General features: G+C 37.7%; 1 protein-coding gene across 1 annotated transcript in view; it reads right to left on the bottom strand.

Annotated features, from left to right (window-relative positions):
- Window positions 1-20,803, bottom strand: part of DNAH9 (dynein axonemal heavy chain 9) — a 577,218-nt gene that overhangs the window by 277,588 nt on the left and 278,827 nt on the right. The window contains exons 37-38 of the mRNA XM_056117744.1: window positions 17,045-17,218; window positions 15,821-16,028 (exon numbers count right to left, since the gene is read on the bottom strand). Of these exons, the coding sequence (XP_055973719.1) occupies window positions 15,821-16,028; window positions 17,045-17,218 (382 nt within the window). The remainder of the gene's footprint in view (window positions 1-15,820; window positions 16,029-17,044; window positions 17,219-20,803) is intronic.

Below are 20,803 nucleotides of genomic sequence, written 5' to 3'. Positions count from 1 at the left end.
AGTGTGTTTTGAGAACAGTTCTTCAAGTAGGAAATTCTGTCCTTAAGAATTCTTTTTTTCTCCTTCTTCCAAAGCAGTGATACAAATCAATCCCTGACATTAAGTAGACCCTGTGATTTTGGATGATTATGTACTTTATGTTTCTAAAGGACTGTTGAGCAGAAAAATATGACAGTTAGCAAGAAGTGACTTTTGAATGCACTGGAATATTCTAAATAGATTAGGGTAAATTCCCTCTCGAAAAAGAGGACTATCCCACAAAGGACTCATATGGCTTTGATCTCTTCTTGGTTAGGCTGTGTTCCAAGCCATGTCTAGGATGGGGATGATTCTGTTCCCAGGCAGAACAAGAGAATGTGTAGCAGATGAAATTCCAATGAACATGGTCATATTGAAAGCGGCAAACACATAAGGCACAGAGGAGTGTGACCCTTCCTCACATTAATGGTGTCTACTTCATCACAAATAGGTCCTGAGCATGAAGTCTATTCCTGAGTGCAGTTATATGTCATTTGCACCAGCTCATCAGGTTTCTTCATATGGGACAGTCATGATCTGGCACTTGGCTCTGCCATGTGGAGCAGTACAAGCTGACTTCAATGTTTTATTTACAGAATTCCTCCTACACTGTTTTACCATTATCATACATTTGAAGATAAATTTTAGTTTCAAACTGGGTTCCCATTTTTGTCTCATTTTGCTGTCTATTGATATCACCCTATCTCATTGGCTCTTACTTGGTAACTGACATCCTCCAAAATGGCCTTTCCACTTTTACTCTAGTACTTCATGAGAGATTTAAAACTGTAGAAGGGAATCCTTGTAAGACAAAAATCATATTATACCAGTCCCTGGCTTAAATCCTTCCAATAATATTCCCTCTCACTTGTGATAAAATTGGCCTGGATTTATGTTTGTTCCTCTGAGTTAGTTTTTCATTTCTCCGTGATGCAACCCTGCTTCTGATGCACACTTGCTGCCTTATTGCCCTTGTTCTATTTATTTATGTATGGACTATTTTCCTCCTAAATGGCAACATAACCAGCTCTCTTATTTCCATCACACATTGTTTACTTAAATGCCACTTTCTCAATTAGTCCTTCTTTGGCTCTCAACCTAAAATTGAAGACCCTGCTCTCTATTTGTTTCATTTTTTTCCAATACATTTATCAACACTTGAGATTCTATGTTTATTACTTATTTAGTTGTCTTACTCCCATTATACTTTAAATCTGTGAGAACAATATTTTTTGTGTTTCTTTGTAATTGTCATAACCCTAGATCATTATCTCGTACAAAGTAGCACTGCACTGTAGCACTGTCCTCCCATTGTTCATTGATTGGCTCGAGCTGGCACCAGTAATGTCTCTGTTGTGAGACTTGTTACTGTTTTTTTTGGATATCAAATACATCACGGTTAGCTTGCCAGGCTTTGGCTTGCTGGTGCGATACTCTTGGTAGCTTGCTGGGCTCTCTGAGAGGAATCAAACGGGGGTCGGCCAGGGTTGGCTGTGTGCAAGGCAAGCTCTCTACCCACCGTGCTATCGCTCCAGCCCAGTGTGTCAGAGTGGTCTAAGGACATCAGACTCAGGTTTCTACTTGTACAAAGTAGGGTACTCGAAATATAAAGAATGAATGGGGGTGGCCAGAGTGATAGCACAGCAGGTAGGGCGTTTGCCTTGCACACTGCCAACCTGGGTTCAATTCCAGGTCATCCCATACCCCAAGCGCCACCAGGAGTAATTCCTGAGTGCAGAGCCAGGAACAGCCTCTAAGCATCGCTGGGTGTGACCCCTCCCAAAAAAAAAAAAAAAGAAATGAATGAATCTTATTATTTGAACAAATACCATTACTAGAGAAACAGACTCAGTTTTCCTGATTTTGTAATTAAGAAAATAGAGGTTAAATGTTTTTCTAGAACTAGAGCCAGGTCTATAAATGAATTATAAAATGCTTCTTAATTAAAATGATTTATATGTGTATTGAAAATATTTTCCTTTTGTAAGTAAGTAGTAAGTAAGTAAGTAAGTAAGTAAAGGCCCTCCCGTTGATCATCGATTTGCTCGAGCGGGCCCAGTAACATCTCCATTAGATACTTTGTTGTTACTGTCTTTGGCATATCGAATATGTCACGGGGAGCTTGCCAGGCTCTGCCATGCGGGTGAGATACTCTCGGTAGCTTGCCAGGCTCTCCGAGAGGGACGGAGGAATCGAACTCGGGTCGGCCATGTTGGCTGCGTGCAAGGCAAATGCCCTACCGCTGTGCTATCTGTTATTAATGTGTTGAGACTTTTTAGTTATATTTTAGGGCTTTGAATTTATTATTTCAAAGCATGATTTTTATGGTCAAAATTAATATATATTCATTATATAAAGATAATAATATGTTACAATGATGAAAATAAACTATAAATCTATCAAGAAAGTATTAATCTTAATCAGAGAAAGTACCAAAGGAAAGTAACATGTTTATTCACATGTGGCCAACCCTGATTTAATCTCTGACACTGTGATATGATCCCTTGACCACTGGTCAGGTAAGCACAGCACAGATGTAGATCCTGAGCACCCCCAGATATTCCTCTCCAAACCAAACCTCACTGAAAATAAGAAATAAAAATGCATTACTCTCAATTGTTTGTGTATTTTATTTTAATCTGTTTGTTATGTTATATTTTTATGAAATAAAAATTATGATGCATATTATTTGGGCTGGAGCAATAGCACAGCAGGTAGGGCATTTGCCTTGGACGTGGCCAACCTGAGTTCAATTCCTCCGGCCCTCTCTAACAGCCCAACAGGCTACCGAGAGCATTCTGCCCATACAGCAAAGCCTGGCAAGCTCCCTGTGGCATAATTCAATATGCCAAAACAGTAACAACAAGTCTCACAATGGAGATGTTACTGGTGCCCGCTCGAGCAAATTGATGAACAACGGGAGGACAGTGCTACAGTGCTACATACTGTTTTATTCATTTTGCACATTGTAAATCTCTATGCAATAATACATATCCTCTTAAAATTTGAATTTTAAATAAAAATATTATTCATTGTATCACTGTCATCCCGTTGTTCTTCGATTTACTCAAGCAGGCATCAGTAATGTTTCCATCATCCCAGTCCTGAGATTTTAGCAGCCTCTCCTTACTCATATTTCCCAACGTATTGGAGGCTCTTTCAGGGTCAGGGAACTGAGACCCATTATTATTACTGTTTTTAGCATATCGAATATGCCAAGGCTAGCTTGCCAGGCTCTGCCGTGCATGCAGGATACTCTTGGTAGCTTGCCAGGATCTCCGAGAGGCACATATATATATATATATATATATATATATATATTTCTCTATCAAATATGGTGTGATAATTATGGAAAATGGGTAAGGAGTGTCTTATGGTGTGTTGTGGGGTCCAGGAATATGTTTACTCATATGTGAAGCTTGCCTGAAAAGTGGCTTGAAGCATGATGGCAGTTGGGTAGTGGAGGTCAGCTGCCGGAGCTGGGTCGTTTGGGGCTGGGAGGGTTCTCACCTGCCCCCCTCTGGGGTGCCCCAAGTGAAAACAGCCTGATATCTCATGATAAATTAAAACAACCAAGCAAGTGAAGAGTTGGCATCAGAAATGTAAGGCAGATAAAGCAAGTAAAAATGTATTGAAAAGGTTTAAATTGGAAGATCAATGTGGTTGTTGAGCAAGATTTAAGATACAACACAGGAGAGAGATAGACATTATATTATGATGGTTTTTGTACGTTTCTAGCAGTAATTGATTTTAAGTGGTAAATTCACTTATGGTAATGGAAGTTCATATTGCATTAGGACTCTTGAAGAAACACTATAAATGTTACAAAAAATAAACAATGTTCCTAAGTGATAGCTATCTGATATCACTTGGGTGCATAGAGTTGCATGAAAATTTTTAAAAGATGTCAAGACTTAGAAGGAATAGTCAGGTAAGCTTTTTATGTTACAACTTCTGGTCTAAAGTCAGGCAGGACACATTCAGCTTAAAAAGGGGCTCCCTTTGAAATCAGATGAAATATTTAAAGCAAAATTTAAGGTAATACTTAGTAAATAGAGGAAGCAATGGTGGTGGAAAGGTTGTAACATCTTGAATATGAACTACTCCTAAATATCTTAGTGATGCCTAAACTACACATGCACCAGTCAGAACAAAGCATATCAATAAGGCAAAAAGACAGCTCAAACTTGAGTTTTTACCTAAAGACGGACTTTTGCAGTAGTGATAAACTAAGTTAAAAACTGCTAATAAAAAAGTCAATGCTTAAAAAAATAGAGGAATAAATTATATTCCAGAGACTCATATTACATAAAAGATCTGGTAAATCTAAATTTATTCAACAAAAGAATTAGGATATGATACTTCTCTCAAAAGCAAAAAAAAAAAAACCCCAATTGATTTTGATCAACCCTGATTTGAGTTTTGTTAAATTGAGCAAAATGTTATCTATCCTAAGTACATTCCATGTAGGAATGGAAAGTATACTACTAATAAATGAATATATATAAAATCTCAGCAGTGAAATGCAATCTATTTTAGAAGAATGAAATATGAATCTGAAAAATACAATATCTGATATTGCTTTTTGTAAACTATTTGAAAGCTTAGAACAGAACTATGTTTAATTACTCTAAGTGTTATTCAGATTACTTACACAAATCTACATTTACTTTTGTATGAAAAAATTTTCAGGTACTAAATAATAAAAGGCCCATGCCATGAATAATTATGTAGACTTATTGAATTACAAAATGAACATGGTATTTAAATAAAATCTCATAGAAAAATTAAGATACTTAAAAATAACTTTTGTCATCCTAGTCTTATGTAAGTTTATTGAATTACAAAATGAATATGGTGCTTAAATAAAATCTTATAGAAAAATTAAGAAACTTAAAAATACCTTTTGTCATCCTAGTCTTCAATAAAATTCAAGAGTGGTTGAGACTGGAGTGATAATACAGGAATTAAGGTACTTGTCTTTTCATGCAGCTAAGTCAGTTCTATCCCCAGCACTACATATGGTCCCTTGAACACTGCCAGGAGTAAACCCTGTGTACCTCCAGGGTATGACCCCCAAACCAAAGCCAACCAGACAAACAAAGTGAAGAAAAATTCCAAGGTGGATCATTCCTCAAAAAACTAGGACATGAGTTTCTACACCTGGAAATAAACCAAAGGGTTCAAAAGCACAGTGTCTGTTTATTGCAGCACTCTTTACAATAGCCAGAATCTGGAAAAAACCTGAGTGCCCGAGAACAGATGACTGGTTAAAGAAACTCTGGTACATTTACACAATGGAGTACTATGTAGCTGTTAGAAAAGACGAAGTCATGAAATTCACATACAAGTGGTACTACATGGAAAGTATCATGTTAAGCGAAATGACTCAGAAAGAAAGGGATAGACAGAGAAAGATTACATTCATCTGGGGAACATAAAGTAACAAAATAGGAAACTAACACCCAAGAATGGCAGAGATTAGTACCAGGAACTTTACTCAATGACCTGGAGGCCAACCACACATGTTAGGGGAAAAGGGAGCTCAGAAAGAGAAGGGAACACCAAATAAAGGGTGTTGGGAGGATCCTCCCAGGATGGGAGAAGCATGCTGAAAGTAGACTATAGACCAAACATGATTGCCACTCAATGCCTCTTTTACAAACCACAGCACTCAAAAGGAGAGAGAGGGAAATTCCCTGCCACAGAGGCATGGTGGGATGGGGGCTCCGGGGGGGTGGGAGGGATACTGGGATCCGTGGTGGTGGGAAATGCATACTGGTAGAGGGATGGGTGTTTGATCATTGTATAACTGAAACCCAAGCACAAAAATGTGTAAGTCTGGAAAAAAAATAAATAAAATGTTTTTTAGTGCAAAAAAATAATTATTTAAAAATTTCCATATATATGTAAAAAAAAAACAAAAGCACAGTGTATGGACAGTATATGCACTCTTATGTTCACTGAAGCCTATTCACAATAGCCAGAATCTTGAAATAACCTAAATGTCTGAGAACATATGACTATATAAAGAAACTATGGTACATATAGACAGCACAATACTACTTGGCCATAAAAAAGATCAAATCAATGCAATTTGGGTGGATCTGGAAAGTATCATACTGAGTGAACTGAGTCAGAGAGGGAAGAGAAGGCTTGACTAATCTCTCTCATATGTAGGACATAAAGAAATTTAGGGGAATATCTAATGTCCAAAGGCTATAGAAATAATGAACAGAACTGGTCTACAGTAGAAAGCTTGCCACTGGGGTGGGGTGCAGAAAAATTTTAACATCATAGATGGTCACGGTCCTCCCGTTGTTCATTGATTTGCTCGAGCAGGCCCAGTAACGTCTCCATCATAAGACTTGTTGTTACTGTGTTTCTCATATCGAATATGTCACGGGTAGCTTGCCAGGCTTTGCTGTGCAGGCGAGATACTCTCGGTAGCTTGTCGGGCTTTCCGAGAGGAGCAGAGGAATAGAACTCGGGTTGGCCATGTTGGCTGTGTGCAAGGCAAACACCCTACCCACTGTGCTATTGCTCCAGCCCAACATCATAGATAAATCTCAAAATCATGCTTATAAAAGAAACCAGAAAAAGAGTGCATATTGTACAATTTTATTTCATAAAATTCTAGAAAATGCAAACTAATATGTTTATATTATTGGTTGCCCAGGCATAGAGAAGGATGGGGGGGGGGGGAGCTGAGAAGCTGGGAGGGTTACAACGGGTCATGAAAAAAGTCCAAAGCTGATGTATATGCTTGTTTCTATTTTATATTTCTGTTACACATAATAGAATTATTTCATGGATTTATCTATCTACCGGAAATGTAAAGTGGACTATTATATTTTAACTTTAGAACTCCGGTTAATCAGGGGCAGAAAGTAGAAGGGATGGGGGTTGTATATTGGCTGTACTTATAATGCCAAAATCCATAAAAAATTGACAAAATTTTAACATCTGTGAAATCTGGGTGGTGGGTAGAAGGGCATCTGTTATATTATTTTCTGTACTTTTGAGCATGCATGCTTGAAACATTTTATAATTTAAAAAATTTAAGTAATTTTCCATCCCACTCTTAGCATCCAGGTCCCCTTGTCAGTTGATTTGATCATATTTGCCAATTGATTTGATCACTTTCTTATATGTCCTTCTGGAGAAAGCCTTAGCACAGATGTGTGAAAGTATATATATATATATGTATATATACATATATGAAAATGTATAAACATATATTTTCATATATGTATATATGTATATATACATATATGTATATATGTGTGTATGTATATGTATATATATATCTTTTAAATTCATATTTCTGGTTTTAAGTTTCCTGTTTCTTTGTGAGTACTAGGTTTCTAGCTCCTGATATTATAATGGTTGATAGCATTTTTCTCCTTCATAGCTTGCTAATTTAAAGATGTCTTAGTTAAGAAGATATATAAAGTTGTTTGGAATGTGATTTGAGTAAGAGGCTCTAGGTTGTTAGACTGTTCCTAAATTCTAGTTGGTTCTGGACAGGAGTGGACAGCTGCCTAATCCATCCCCCAGTATAAAAGGAGTTATTCAGACTTCATCTTAACTCTATTTTAAAGAATTTTGAGGCCTCTTTTGAATAATTCTCACATTTTTTGATAAAAGGAAAAGAGAAAATATACAGGTGGGAAACCAAGAATAAGAGTGAGAGATTCATGTGGTGTAATATGCTTTTACTTCCACTTCTTTGGCTCTTTCTTTCCTTTTTTCAAATGACTACTTTCTCCTTGTTTCACAATACTGTCAATAAGGGTTTCTCATGCACACAATTCCATTGTTGGATAACATTGGGTTGTCCTTGATCCTCCCTAAAGGCACTTAGGTTTATTGAGTTACTCCCACAACAGTGCCCCGGAGGCACACCCAATTCCATCAAGCACTAATAATCCTATATTGCTTTTCTCTTTCTTTTATATCATTTGCATGGTTTATTCAGCAATGTCCTCTTTGTATGGAGACAGGAAGACACTTGATGCTATGCTTTTGTAAAATGGAAGTTAATTGATTCCAAATAATATTTACTCCTAGGCATCCATTATATTTACTTGACTTAAGCCTCAGTTACCCTTAGTTACTAGCACTCCAAAAGCAGGGTCCTGATGAAAGAACTGGATGGACCCAGGGCAAGCTATAAGTTACCCTGGCATCAGAAAGGGACAAGCTAAGTGCCATAAGTAAAATAAGTGAAGAGCATGGTCATGAACAAACTCTGTAATTACCCAAAAAGAAATAACTGAATAAGGACCCTACTGGGGTTAGGAAAGACTAACTTGTACTGAGGACTATAGTTTGGAATATATAGCAAGATGTTCCCAGGAAGAGCCAACCTTTAAGCTTAATATATCTCTTGTTGTGTTTATAGAAAATGACTAGAAATATTAGTAAGAAGTAAATTTATTATGATTGTTTAAATGGATTACTAGCCGAGTAAAGAAGAAAGTGATACACCCTAAATGGAATCCCACCCTTGAGTTGATGAATACTAGAGACCCCATACAAGTTACAGAGGAGCACCAAAGAGAACGGGGAAAGATGAGCTCCCCCAGCGTCCTTCTTGGCAGTGAGACGGGACATTGAAAGTGATGGAAGAATCCACCTCTAGACCACCACAGCATCATGACGAAACAGCGCAGATCCCCTCCAAGTGGAGTGGATGCAGAAAGAGTCCTGAAGTCTCAAAAAGGAATAATCACATGCATAACTTTTGATAGCGAATTCAGAGATGAAATGGTGAGGATGCTTAATGAGCTCAAAAAAACTGTGAAATGTACAGCCAATAATATATATGAAGATAGAAAAGAGTGGAATGCACAGCCAAAAAAATACAGAAGGAAATGACAGTAGAAATAAGAGAACTACAAAGACTTACTAATAAAAAATTTGGAGATTTAAAAAAAAAACCTCAGGGGTGCCCTCAACTCTAAATGACAACAGCCAAAAACAGAATCAGAGCTTGAAGATGAACTGTAGAAAACATCTAGGCAACAAGAGAAGATGGAAAAAGAACTCAAAACAGCTCAAGAGTGTGTAAGAGACATCTGAGACAAATTCAAGAGGGACAACATAAGAATCATCAGAGTCTCAAAGGGACAGGGAGGCAACCCAAATGAGGTACTAACAGTTAAAAGACATCATTGCTGAAAAGTTTCCAGATCTGGAGAATGCAGACTTTCAGATACAAGAATCCCAAAGGGTACCAGCTAAAAAGACATATCATAATCAGAACAATGAATACCACAGATAGAGACATAATACTGCAAGAAGCAAGGTCAAAGAGGAAAACAAATACAAAGGAGCATCCCTTAGACTTAAAACACACTTATTAGATGAAACCTTCTGGACCTGATGATAGGGGTGGAATATACTGAAAAAACTCAATAAAATGAACACTGCACCAAGAATACTTTATCTGGCCAGATTCTTACTCAGATTTGAAGGAATAATTCATAGATTTATGGATAGAAAACAGCTCAGGAATTTTATAGACTCAAAACTAACTTTAAAAGAAGGACTGAAGGGGCTACTTGTAAGACAAGAAAAACCCCACAAATACAATAAACTTCTACAAAAACAAGGGACAAAAACCCATGTCAATAGTCTCTCTTAATGTCAATGACCTAAATGCATCAATTAAGAGAACACAGAGTTGCAAAATGGATTAAAAAACTGAATCTAATATTCTGATATCTACAAGAAACACATTTGAGCAGTTAGAGCAAACACAGTTACAAAGTAAAAGGATAGAAGACAACTTTTTAAGCAAATGACTTCTTCGAAAATCCTGGGGTGACCATACATATTTGACAACATAGATTTCAGGCTAAAAAAGACTAGAAGGGACAGCGGAGCCATTTCTTAAATTCAAGAGATATAAACATCAGGAAGAGATTATATCTTAAACATATATGCACCCAATGAGGAGCCAGCAAAACACTTAAAACAACTGCTAGTAGACTTCAAGGAAGACCTTGGTAGCAACAGAATAGTAGTCAGAGACTTCGATACCACCTTGCCACCTCTTGAAAGACCAATGAGACTAAAACTTAGCAAGGAAATTTCTGTATCTGAGGGAAGAAATGGAGGAGGAAGGCTAGTAGAATATATACAGGGCTTTTCATCCCCTAAAAGCTGAACACACATTCTTCTCCAATGCACATGGAACATTTTCCAAGCTAGATCACATGCTGGGCCACAAAATACACCTTAATAAAATTATGAAGATAGAAATTGTATCACATGTTATTTCAGTCCACGATGCACTGAAGATAGAAGTTAAAATCACACATAAATGGAGAATCAAATCAAACAACTGGAAATTAAACAGCTCACTGCTGAACAACCGGTCTGTTAGGGAGGGAAGCAAAGAAGAAAACAAGAATTTCTATAAACAAATGAGAAAGTGGACATGAGATACCAGAACTTGTGGGACACAGCTAAAGAAGTTTTAAGGGGAAATTTTATAGCTTTGGAAGCATTCATCAGGTCCACATAAATACTTGATTTCACAGCTTAAGATCTTAGAAAATGACCAACAAATGGAGCCCAAAACGGGCAGGAGGAAAGACTCACAAAGAAAGATAGAGGGAAAGAACCCTAATAAACTGAATTAAAAATGAAAAGGGGAGGGGCTGGAGTGATAGCACAGCGGGTAGGGCATTTGCCTTGCACGTGGCTGACCCGAGTTCGATTCCCAGCATCCCATGTGGTCCCCTGAGCACGGCCAGGAGTAATTCCTGAGTGTATGAACCAGGAGTAACCCCTGTGCCTCGCTGGGTGTGACCCAAAAAGCAAAAAAAAAAAAAAAGCAAAAAAATGAAAAGAGGAACATCAAAACAGAAAGCATAGAAATTCAAAAGATTGCTAGAGATTACTTTGAAAATTTGTATGTCATGAAATAAGAAAACCTAGAAGAAATGGATTAATTCCTGGATTCCTATAACCTCACAAGGCTAAACCAAGAAGACTTGGCATACCCGATTAGACCTCTCACTATCAAGGAAACTGAAACAGTTATTAAAAGTCTTCACCCAAACAAAAGCCCAGGTTCTGATGGATTCACTAATGAATTCTTCCAAACCTTTAAGGAGGACCTATTACCAGTTCTTTCCAAGTTTTTCCAGGAAATTGAAGAAACATAAAAACTCCCAAACAGTTTCTTCTGTGGGTAAAGAAAACAGAGACACCACAAAAAATCAAAATTACAGGTTGAAATTCCTGAAAAAGACAGATACAAAGATGCTCAAAAATATTAGGAAATATAATCCAGAAACTCATCAAAAAGATCATACATCATGACCAACTGGGATTTGTCCTGGGGATGCAAGAATGGTTTAACATTTGCAAGTCAATCAATATAATTCATCATATCAAAAGATAAAAAAACAATATGATCATATCAATAGATATAGAGAAAGCATTTGAGAAGATCCCTCACCCTTTCATGATGAAAACTCTCAACACAATAAGAATTTAAGGAACTTTCTTCAATATAGTCAAAGCCAACCATGCTCACAGCAAGCATTATTCTCATGAGGCAAAACTAAAAGACTTCCCACTTACGATGAGGGACAAGATAAGGTTGCCCATTTTGACATGTCTATTCAATATATTTTTGGAGGTATTTACCTAGCAGTTAGGGAAGAAAAAGACATTAAGGGCATCTAGATAGAAAACAAGTAAAGCTCTCACTATTTGCAATTACACGACACTACACCTAGAGAACCCAAAAACTTCCACCAAAAAGCTCCTTGAAACAATAGATTTGTATATTAAAGTGACAGGCTACAAAATCAATACCCAAAAGTACATGGTTTTCCTATAAGCAAATAATGAAAGAGAAGAAAGTGATATTTAAAAAAAACAATCCCAGTTACAATCAAGCCTCAGAAGATCAAGTATTTTGGTATCAATCAGCTTAATTAAGAAGGTAAAGGACCTGTACAAAGAAAACTACAAAACACTACTGCAAGAAATAAGAGAAAATAAGGAAATGTAGACACATGCCCTGCTCATGGATTGGTTGAAATAACATCGTCAAAATGTCAATACTCTTCAAAGCATTAAACAAACTCAATGTGATCCCTATAAGGATACCATAACATTTTTCAAAGAAATTGAAATTAATATGGAATTAATATGGAATGCAATTAATATGGAATAATAACTCCCCACAAATAGCTAAAGAAATTCTTGGAAAAAATTAGATGGAAGGCATCACCTTCCCAAGTTCAAACTACTCCAAAGTCATAGTAATTAAAACAGCATGGTATTGGAATAAAGACAGACTTGCAGACCAATGGGATAACGTTGAATATCCTGACATACACATCAAGTATACGACCATTTAATCTTTGATAAGAGAGCAAGAAATGTGAAGTGGAGCAAGGAAAGGCTCTTAAACTTTGTGGCACTGGCCATTTATATTAGCCAAAATCTTTAAACGTCCCATGTCCAAAAGAAGAGATGACTGGATAAAGAAATTATGGTTCCTTTATACACAACGGAATGCTATATATATATGTGTACATATATCCACATCTATATATGAATCGTGATTTGTTGCTATGTATGAGTGAAGTCAGACAAAAAAAGTGAAATTAGTACACAATGATCTCGCCTCATCTATGAAACTTTTAAAAAACCATAATAAGGAAATAAGAAATGGCCCAAAGTAACACAATCTAAAAACTGGTCAAAAGAATGGAGTTTACCAGAGCAATGAGATAGAGAGTGGATGGGGATACTGAGGCAAAGAGTTGATAGGCAGTCAGTGGAGTGTTGGATAGATGAAACCTGCCACTGACGGTATGATAAAAGTGTATATCAGAGTGGTAAAAAGAAATAACAAAATAAACTACATCGAATTGTAATTTAATAAATTACACAAATACAAAATTAATATTTAAAGCAATATATCCAAGTTATATTTAATACAATCTCTGCTCATATTTTCTAAGTTACATATTTTATATTTTGTCTTTATAAAGAAGAAACTATAAAACAGTGACTGTTGTATCTCTTTCCAACTTCTTGATATTATACTGGAATCCTGAATTATTATGTTGGGAATGATTACACGACAGAAAATGGCAATCATAGTGTTTGGGTGGGGTGTGGCTTACAAACAAAAAACAAATGATATCAAAAATGTAATTTATTTTGTTGACTGTGTTTTTTTTAAAGCTCCAATATGAAGGTATTGGACAGTTAAACTTAATTGTTTATCATAACTGTATCTGTTGACACCATAAAAACACCCAAAATAGTGGTATTCAAATAGAAAACATCATTCACAAACTAGTACAGTTCCAACTCAAATCTTTATAATTAGTTTCATTTTTCACTTTGTCAGGTTTTACATTCATGTGGGAACTATAATCAGTTACAGGATTCAGATGGAGATGTAAATATTATCAGCTTAGTAGTGGATTAAGTTTGGAAAAGAGTATTGTTTAGAAAAGTATAAAGTTTCCTTTCACTGACAGAAACATGAAGCTCTGTCAAAAAAGTTTATGCACTTAACTTCTATGATAGATAGATTGCAGAGAGGTCAGAGAGATAACCTATGGTCAGGAGGGCATGCCTTGCAAGGCAGAAACCTGAGTTTGAACTCTGATATTTCATGGACCTTTAGTATTGACAGGTGTTGCCTTGGTGGCCTCAGAACACCTGGATCCAAGAAGCACCACGTTGCTGAACCTTAACATTAAACCATCTGTCATAGTATCATGGGGAGTAGTTTACAGATTTCCTAAAACTCCTGAAAGAAAGAATAAGAGACACTACTGCATCCACATCTGATGAGACCTGGAGGCTCCCTTCCTCTGGAAGGTTTTGCAAGTAGTGCAGAAAGAAGACATGAATTAAGGGAAATATTTTGATGACAATACCACTTTGGAGATGGTTGATTCTGAGGATCAGAATAGGTGAAAGTCACAGTAAAACTGGGTAAGTGAAAAAAAATGGTTATGCTGATCAAATTGTGGTCAGAATGAAGACTATTTTCAAGTGTGCTGGCGTAGAACTTGGATGATATGTCAAAAGAGGTAACTGCCATTTTCAGTATTGTATCAAAGTATACAAAAACAGTTGAAATACTGAATTCCTCCCTGTTGGTGGATTTTGAATTCCACTGGGGAGTGGATATAACCATGACTGGGAAGGGGCTATTCTCATCACTGCCATATCTCTTTCTCTCTCTCTCTCTCTCTCTCTCTCTCTCTCTCTCTCTCTTGAACTCCAAGTACAAACTTACAAACTTTATTTCTATTCCAAGGAGGTTAATAATTACAATAGCAAAATTAAAGATGGGGAGGGAACTCTGATACGGTTTCCAGAGCAAGCTGTGACATTTCAGTTCTGCTCAGCGCAGAGCTCAGTTTGGTCTAGGGGTGAAGGACACTCTTTTTCCCCAAGGAAATGTAGTGAAGACAAAGCAGCCACACCCCCTCCCCACAAAAACAGGCAGTGATGCCCAATCCCAAGGCAGTGAAAGCAAAGCCCCTCATCCACTTGACCCTAGCCCAAGACACATCTGAAAAATCCCTAAATTTAGGTCCCTGCAGGGTCTAGAAGAATCATATGACTGGTGGGTGCCAGGTTTCCAGAAGCCTCTTCCACCAGAACTAGGCATCATGGGGAATCAATGACAACAGAATGTCAAGAGAGAAGAGTGCTGGCAGGCCGTGGGGCCGTAGCTTATATCTCTTTTGCAACGTTTGCCAGTGGCCTCCCTGCAAACTGCCTCATATCTCCAAACTCCCACAGCACAATCTCAGACACCATGTGGCCATAAACTAGGAAAGGGTGCAAGTGGCCTTGCCCTGACCAGGGTGCTTTGAGCAGCCCTGCATGGCGGTGAGAGCCCAGCACTCATCACATCACTCTTCTCTCTCAGCCATGCCACTCTCATGCTGGGAGGTTGACTAAGGGGTTTCTTCCAAGAAAGACATTTCTGAGCCAGCAATTAAGGGCAGGGATACAGATCAATGGGAAGAGCACATAGTTTGCGGAACATGTTTGACTCCAGCAATTCATAGTCCTTTAAGCTACATGTGATCTCTGAATACAGAGCAAGGAGAAGAATTTTGAGTACCACCAGGTCAGGCAAAAAAGTAATTTCTGCTGTAAGTATATAAAATGACTCTATATCCAAGGAGACTCTACTAGAGGTAAGAGGCAAAGAGGAGATTACTTGTGGTGGGGGAAAAAGCATATACTCTACCTATGACTGCCCAGGGTCCATATCTACTCAGTGTGTAAACACAAAGGGAAAAGCCCACTCCAAATGATCAGAAGACTGGGGCATGCCATGTCACTTTGTTGCTTCTTGTTGACATTTGAAGAACACATATTTTTACCTGAATCTCAATTCCCTCCTACCTAAAACATAAGCAATGAAGCCATCTCTGGGGACATCTCATTGCTAGAGTGTCCTAGCCTTAACAAGTCTCTGGAAGGATTTTCAGCTTTATTTGTCATCAAATTATTGAATTTGACTGTGAGTACTCTGTCTTGGAGGGATGTAAAGATCAGTAAGGAATCTAGAGAGATAACATGGGAAGAGGACATTGCTAAGGGGTGCTGGAGAAGCAGACAGAGGCATTGTGTAAGAGACAAAGGGAGGAATTAAGAAGAATATAAGGGGATTCACAGTGTTAGGATCCTGGGTAGCACTCATATTAACAGATACTTGCTCACTACCCTAGTTCAGACACTCCCCACCTTGCCCCTTCTCCACATACTCTGGGTTCCTTACCCTGCAGCATTGCAGATGTGCTGTAGTAGTTAAATGGCACATTTTTCACCAAGTATTCTTCAGAATCCAGACTGGCCAGCTTAGTTCCCACCAGCACTGACTTCCCTGTGCCTGCAGTTCCCACCAGCATGACTGGCTGCCGCCGCTCCATAAGTCGTTCCAGGAAGTAGCACACTCGGATGGTTTCACTTGTATGCACCAAACAAGCCTGGAATGGGAACATGATGAAAGTGCCAAGAGTTTGTGGGAGAAACAAATGTATCACAACCTGTTCTGGATCTTTTCAGAAGAGGGGATTCTGCTGGCAGTGAGAAGTTCATTCAGGACTGTCTTCTTTAACAGTAATGTAAAATCACCCATAAAGTAGGTAGAGAGCAAATCCTTCCTCTGTATCATCTCTGTCTACATTTCAGTGGTTCTCTATCATGGCTTACAGCCTTCTACCCCAATGTATCTCCTTTTTATGTCCAGATGTTCATGGGGGCTAATAATCATTATCTAGGCTACGTGTTCTTATGATCTCATCATATCTATTACTTCCTTGAAAAGACAAATAGCTAGAATATAACCAGTTCCTATCAAGGCCCAAATTCTTAGATAGCCATGCTAAGTGAAATGAGTCAGAAAGAGAGGGACATACATAGAAAGATCGCATTCATCTGGGGAACATAAAGTAACAAAATAGGAGACTAACACCAAAGAATAGCTGAGATAAGTACCAGGAGGTTTACTCATGGCTTGGAGGCCAGCCACACATGCTAGGGGAAAAGGCAGCCCAGATAGAGAAGGGAGCACCAAATAAAGGGTGTTAGGAGAATCCTCTCAGGATGGGAGATATATGCCGAAAGTAGACTATAGATCGAACATGATTGCTACTCAATGCCTCTTTTGCAAACCACAGTACCCAAAAGGAGAGAGAGAACAAAAGGGAATGACCTTCCACAGAGGCAGGGTGGGATGGGGGAATGGGGGTGGGGGGATGGGAGGGATACTGGGATCATTGGTGGTGGAGAATGGGCACTGGTGGAGGGATGGGTACTTGATCATTATATAATTGAAACCCAAGCACAAAAATTTATAAGTCTACCACTGTACCTCATAGTGTTTCACTAATAAAAATTAAAAAATAAAAAAAATTCTTAGACACTAATAAAACTATCTAAGACACCAAAACTTCAGATCCTTGGGGCCAATATATGCTCTTGGGTATTCAACCATACTCACCTGCAAAGGAATCTCAGGGTCAAATTCAAACTGAGGGATGAGCTTGGACCAAGGCTCAAATTTCTTGGTTTCTGGGTCTATGTAGTAGTCAAATATGGTTCCCTGGGAAGGAAACTTAATTGTCTTGAACTCTGTAAGCCACCATTTGCTGAACTCTGCTCGGTAGTCCATGAGCTGCCAAAACAAAGCAGGTCAGGAGATAGTGTTCTATAGAGCTTAAAAAGTTTAAACAGTCTGCCTTAACATCAAGCAGAAGGTGAGGGTGAGTTACGCCAAGTGGTACAGGCCTACTAAATGCATAATTCCTCCATAAAGTTCATTGCTGCTGGTGATAAGTAAAGACAAGGCCAAGATTTACAAGAATGTTTCTACTAGTCCTTGTGTCTAAGGCTTCCTGTATTGGCACATATGTCATGTCACACTGAATGGATGAGAAATGAAATGTAAGAATACAGAGGATAGTGGGAGAGTATGATTACAAGGTGGAGAAGACAACAGAGCACTTGCTGAGAGATAAACAACTATCACTGAGATGACCAAAACAGAAATTCACCAGACAGTAGTGAAGGATGGACTAAATGAAATGGAGACTATTGGCACTTGGCAGCATAGAGTGTTAGGTGAAAAGAATGTCACTTCTTTCTGAATCCCAGACTTTCTGTAATAGTAAAGTAAAAATTAGAGAAGTTTAATAAGGGTCCTTTAAGAGCTAAGTTCTAAAGTCTAAAAGCAGAAGAAAATTTTACTGGTTTTTTAGACAGAAGAACTCTACACAGTTATCTAATTTATTTGCATACATACTAGACTGTGCGCCTTAAGAATAGGTTGTACATCCAGAGATGTCAAATTATCTTATTGTGTTCAACTACCACTATGAATATGTACTCTGCATATTCAAAGATACATATATGTGCATGTGCATATGTGAACTCACACACAAATACTCTCTCTCCAAAACATACCTAATCACTACTGGCAACCTTTTTTGGGAGTACAACCACCCATTAAACATACAGACTTAGAAGAAATAATTAAAAGTAAAATGACCCACATTGGGCATTTTAAGAAATGTTTTTGGAGGGGAGACCAAAGGGAGGATTTAAAGGCTAGGCACTTTTGGGATCTGGGAACTTGGCAATGAACATGGACTTGAAAGAAAAGGCAGTTCTCTTTTGAGATTACTATTAAGTATCTGGGATTGGATTTCTATATCCATAAAATTTGTCCTAAGAAAAGGACTGATTGTAAGTTGTTTTTATTCTGATTTAAATTCTGGTTATGGGGGCACTATATTCTCTCATTGTTGTTCTCTACAATCAGAAACTTTAAGAAAAAAGTCTAATGAATATCTATTTTAATGAATAAAGTTCTTTAAAAGCTGTAACTTCTTACTAATAACAGTTTTAAATGAAAAACTCACTGGGAAGCCTCAGCAGTGGAGTAACAGTAGCTGAGGACAAAACAGGGAGCTCCAAGATGAAATACAGAAAATCTCTAGACAGCAGCAGAAGATAGAAAAAAAACCACCTCAAAATAAATGAATAGCAGAAAAGAGAACTCTGAGGTAAATTTAACAATCTGGGAGGAATATGAATCATAAGAGTTCCAGAAACTCAGGAAAGTAATTTTGATGAAAAACATTAGTCAAAGAAATAATCACTGAGAAATTTTCAGAGTGAAAGGGCAAATATGTCAAATTCAAGAGACCAAAAGGGTATCAGCTAAAAGAGACCGAAATAAAAAGACTCCAAGAGACATCCTAATCATAATAACAAAATCCCTAGATATAGATATAATACTGAATGCAAGTAGATCAATGAAGGAAATCATATACAAAGATGCATCCTTAAGATTTACAGCAGATTTATCAAATGAGTACCCAAGGGACTGAAGGCAATGGTGGGATATAGTAAACAAAACAAAACTTCATGGACGAGCCACAAATCAGAAACTTCATAGGCTTAAAACAATATTTTTGCAAGAATTGAAGAGACTACTTTAACATGAGACAAAATTCATAAACATTGCAAACTTCTACAGAAATATGGCACCAAACTCCATAATAATAATCTCATTCAATGTCAAAGTCTAAATGAACTAAATAAGAGACACGGTGGTAGGATGGATTAGAAAATTGAATCAAATCTTCCTCTGCCTACAAAAACCACATTAAGTAGTAAGGGCAAATGCACCCTCAATCAAAGGTTGGAACATAACATTTCAAGCAAACAACCCCACAAAAAGACTGTGGTGGCCATACTTGTATCAGATAACAGTGACTTCAGGATAAAAAAGTCATGAGTGACAGAAAGGGTCCTTTCTTAATGAACAAGGGATATGTACAACAGAAAGAACTCAAATAAATATGTGCACCTAATGAGACCAGGAAAATACTAATAACTGCTAAGAAATTTGAAAGAAGACATCAGTAGCAAAACAATAATATACTGAGACTTCAACATGCTCTATTACTATTCAATAGATCAACTAAACTAAAACTCAGCAAGAAAATACTAGATTTGAAGAAAAAAATGGATGAGGGATTTAATTCACATACAAACATATCTTTCATCCTAAAAAGCCAAATATTTGAAAAAGCCAGATACATAGTATTCTCCAATGCTTGTGGAACATTCTGCATGATAGACCACATTATGGGACAGAAAAACACCTCCATAAAGTCAAGGGGGTATAAATCATTATCAACTATCTTCTAAGACCATAATGCATTGAAAATATAAGTTAATCATAAACAGAAACAGAGACATACCTCGAATACCAGGAAATAAAACAGTTCACTATTGAACAAACAGTGGTTCAGAGAGAAATAAGAAAGGAAAAAAAGTTTCCTGAAAATGAATGAGAATGAGGACATGAGCTACCAGAAAGGACCGTGGGACAAGCAAAAGACCATGTGAAGAGGGAAGTTTAGAGCTTTACAAACACTAATCAGAAACAAAACGTCCACATAAATAATCTAGCTACACAGTTGGAAAACGGCCAATAAAAAGAGCAAGGTAGGAAGAAGGAAATAATAAAACAGAGCAAAAATAAATGAATTGGGATCCAAAATATACCAAAGACTAATAAAACCAAAAGCTGCATCATTGAAATTATATGCCAGATTTATTAACCACTAGCAAGACTCACAAAGAAAATGAGAGTGAACCCTAATTAACCAAGTCAGAAATGAAAGGTGGGACATCACAACATAGGAGTACTAGGAGTTACTTCAAAAGGAGTACTAGGAATTACTTCAAAAAATTTTATGCCATGGCTGGAGCAATAGCACAGCGGGTAGGGTGTTTGCCTTGCATGCAGCCAACACGGCCTACCTGAGTTTGATTCCTCTGCCCCTCTCGGAGAGCCTGGAAAGCTACCGAGAGTATCTTGCTCTCACAGCAAAGCCTGACAAGCTACCCGTGACATATTCAATATGCCGAACAGAGTAACAACCAAGTCTCACAATGGAGACGTTAGGCCCGCTCGAGAAAATCAATGAACAACAGGAGGACAGTGACAGTAACAGTGAAACAAAAGTATATACAAAAATTGATAAATTCTTACACTTTTATAACCTCCCAAGGCTGAACCAAGATGATATAGAATACATAAACAACCTATCACTATTGGTAGCACTGGTAGCACTGTCCTCCCGTTATTCATCGATTTGCTCAAGCAGGCACCAGTACCGTCTCCATTGTGAGACTTGTTGTTACCGTTTTTGGCACATCGGATACGCCATAGGGAGCTTTCCAG

This window comes from Sorex fumeus, unplaced genomic scaffold (assembly GCF_029834395.1).
Source record: "Sorex fumeus unplaced genomic scaffold, SorFum_2.1 ptg000036l, whole genome shotgun sequence".
Classification (NCBI taxonomy): Eukaryota; Metazoa; Chordata; class Mammalia; order Eulipotyphla; family Soricidae; genus Sorex; species Sorex fumeus.
The sequence above is the reverse complement of the archived record's forward strand: the minus strand, read 5'-3'. Positions and strand labels throughout refer to the sequence as shown.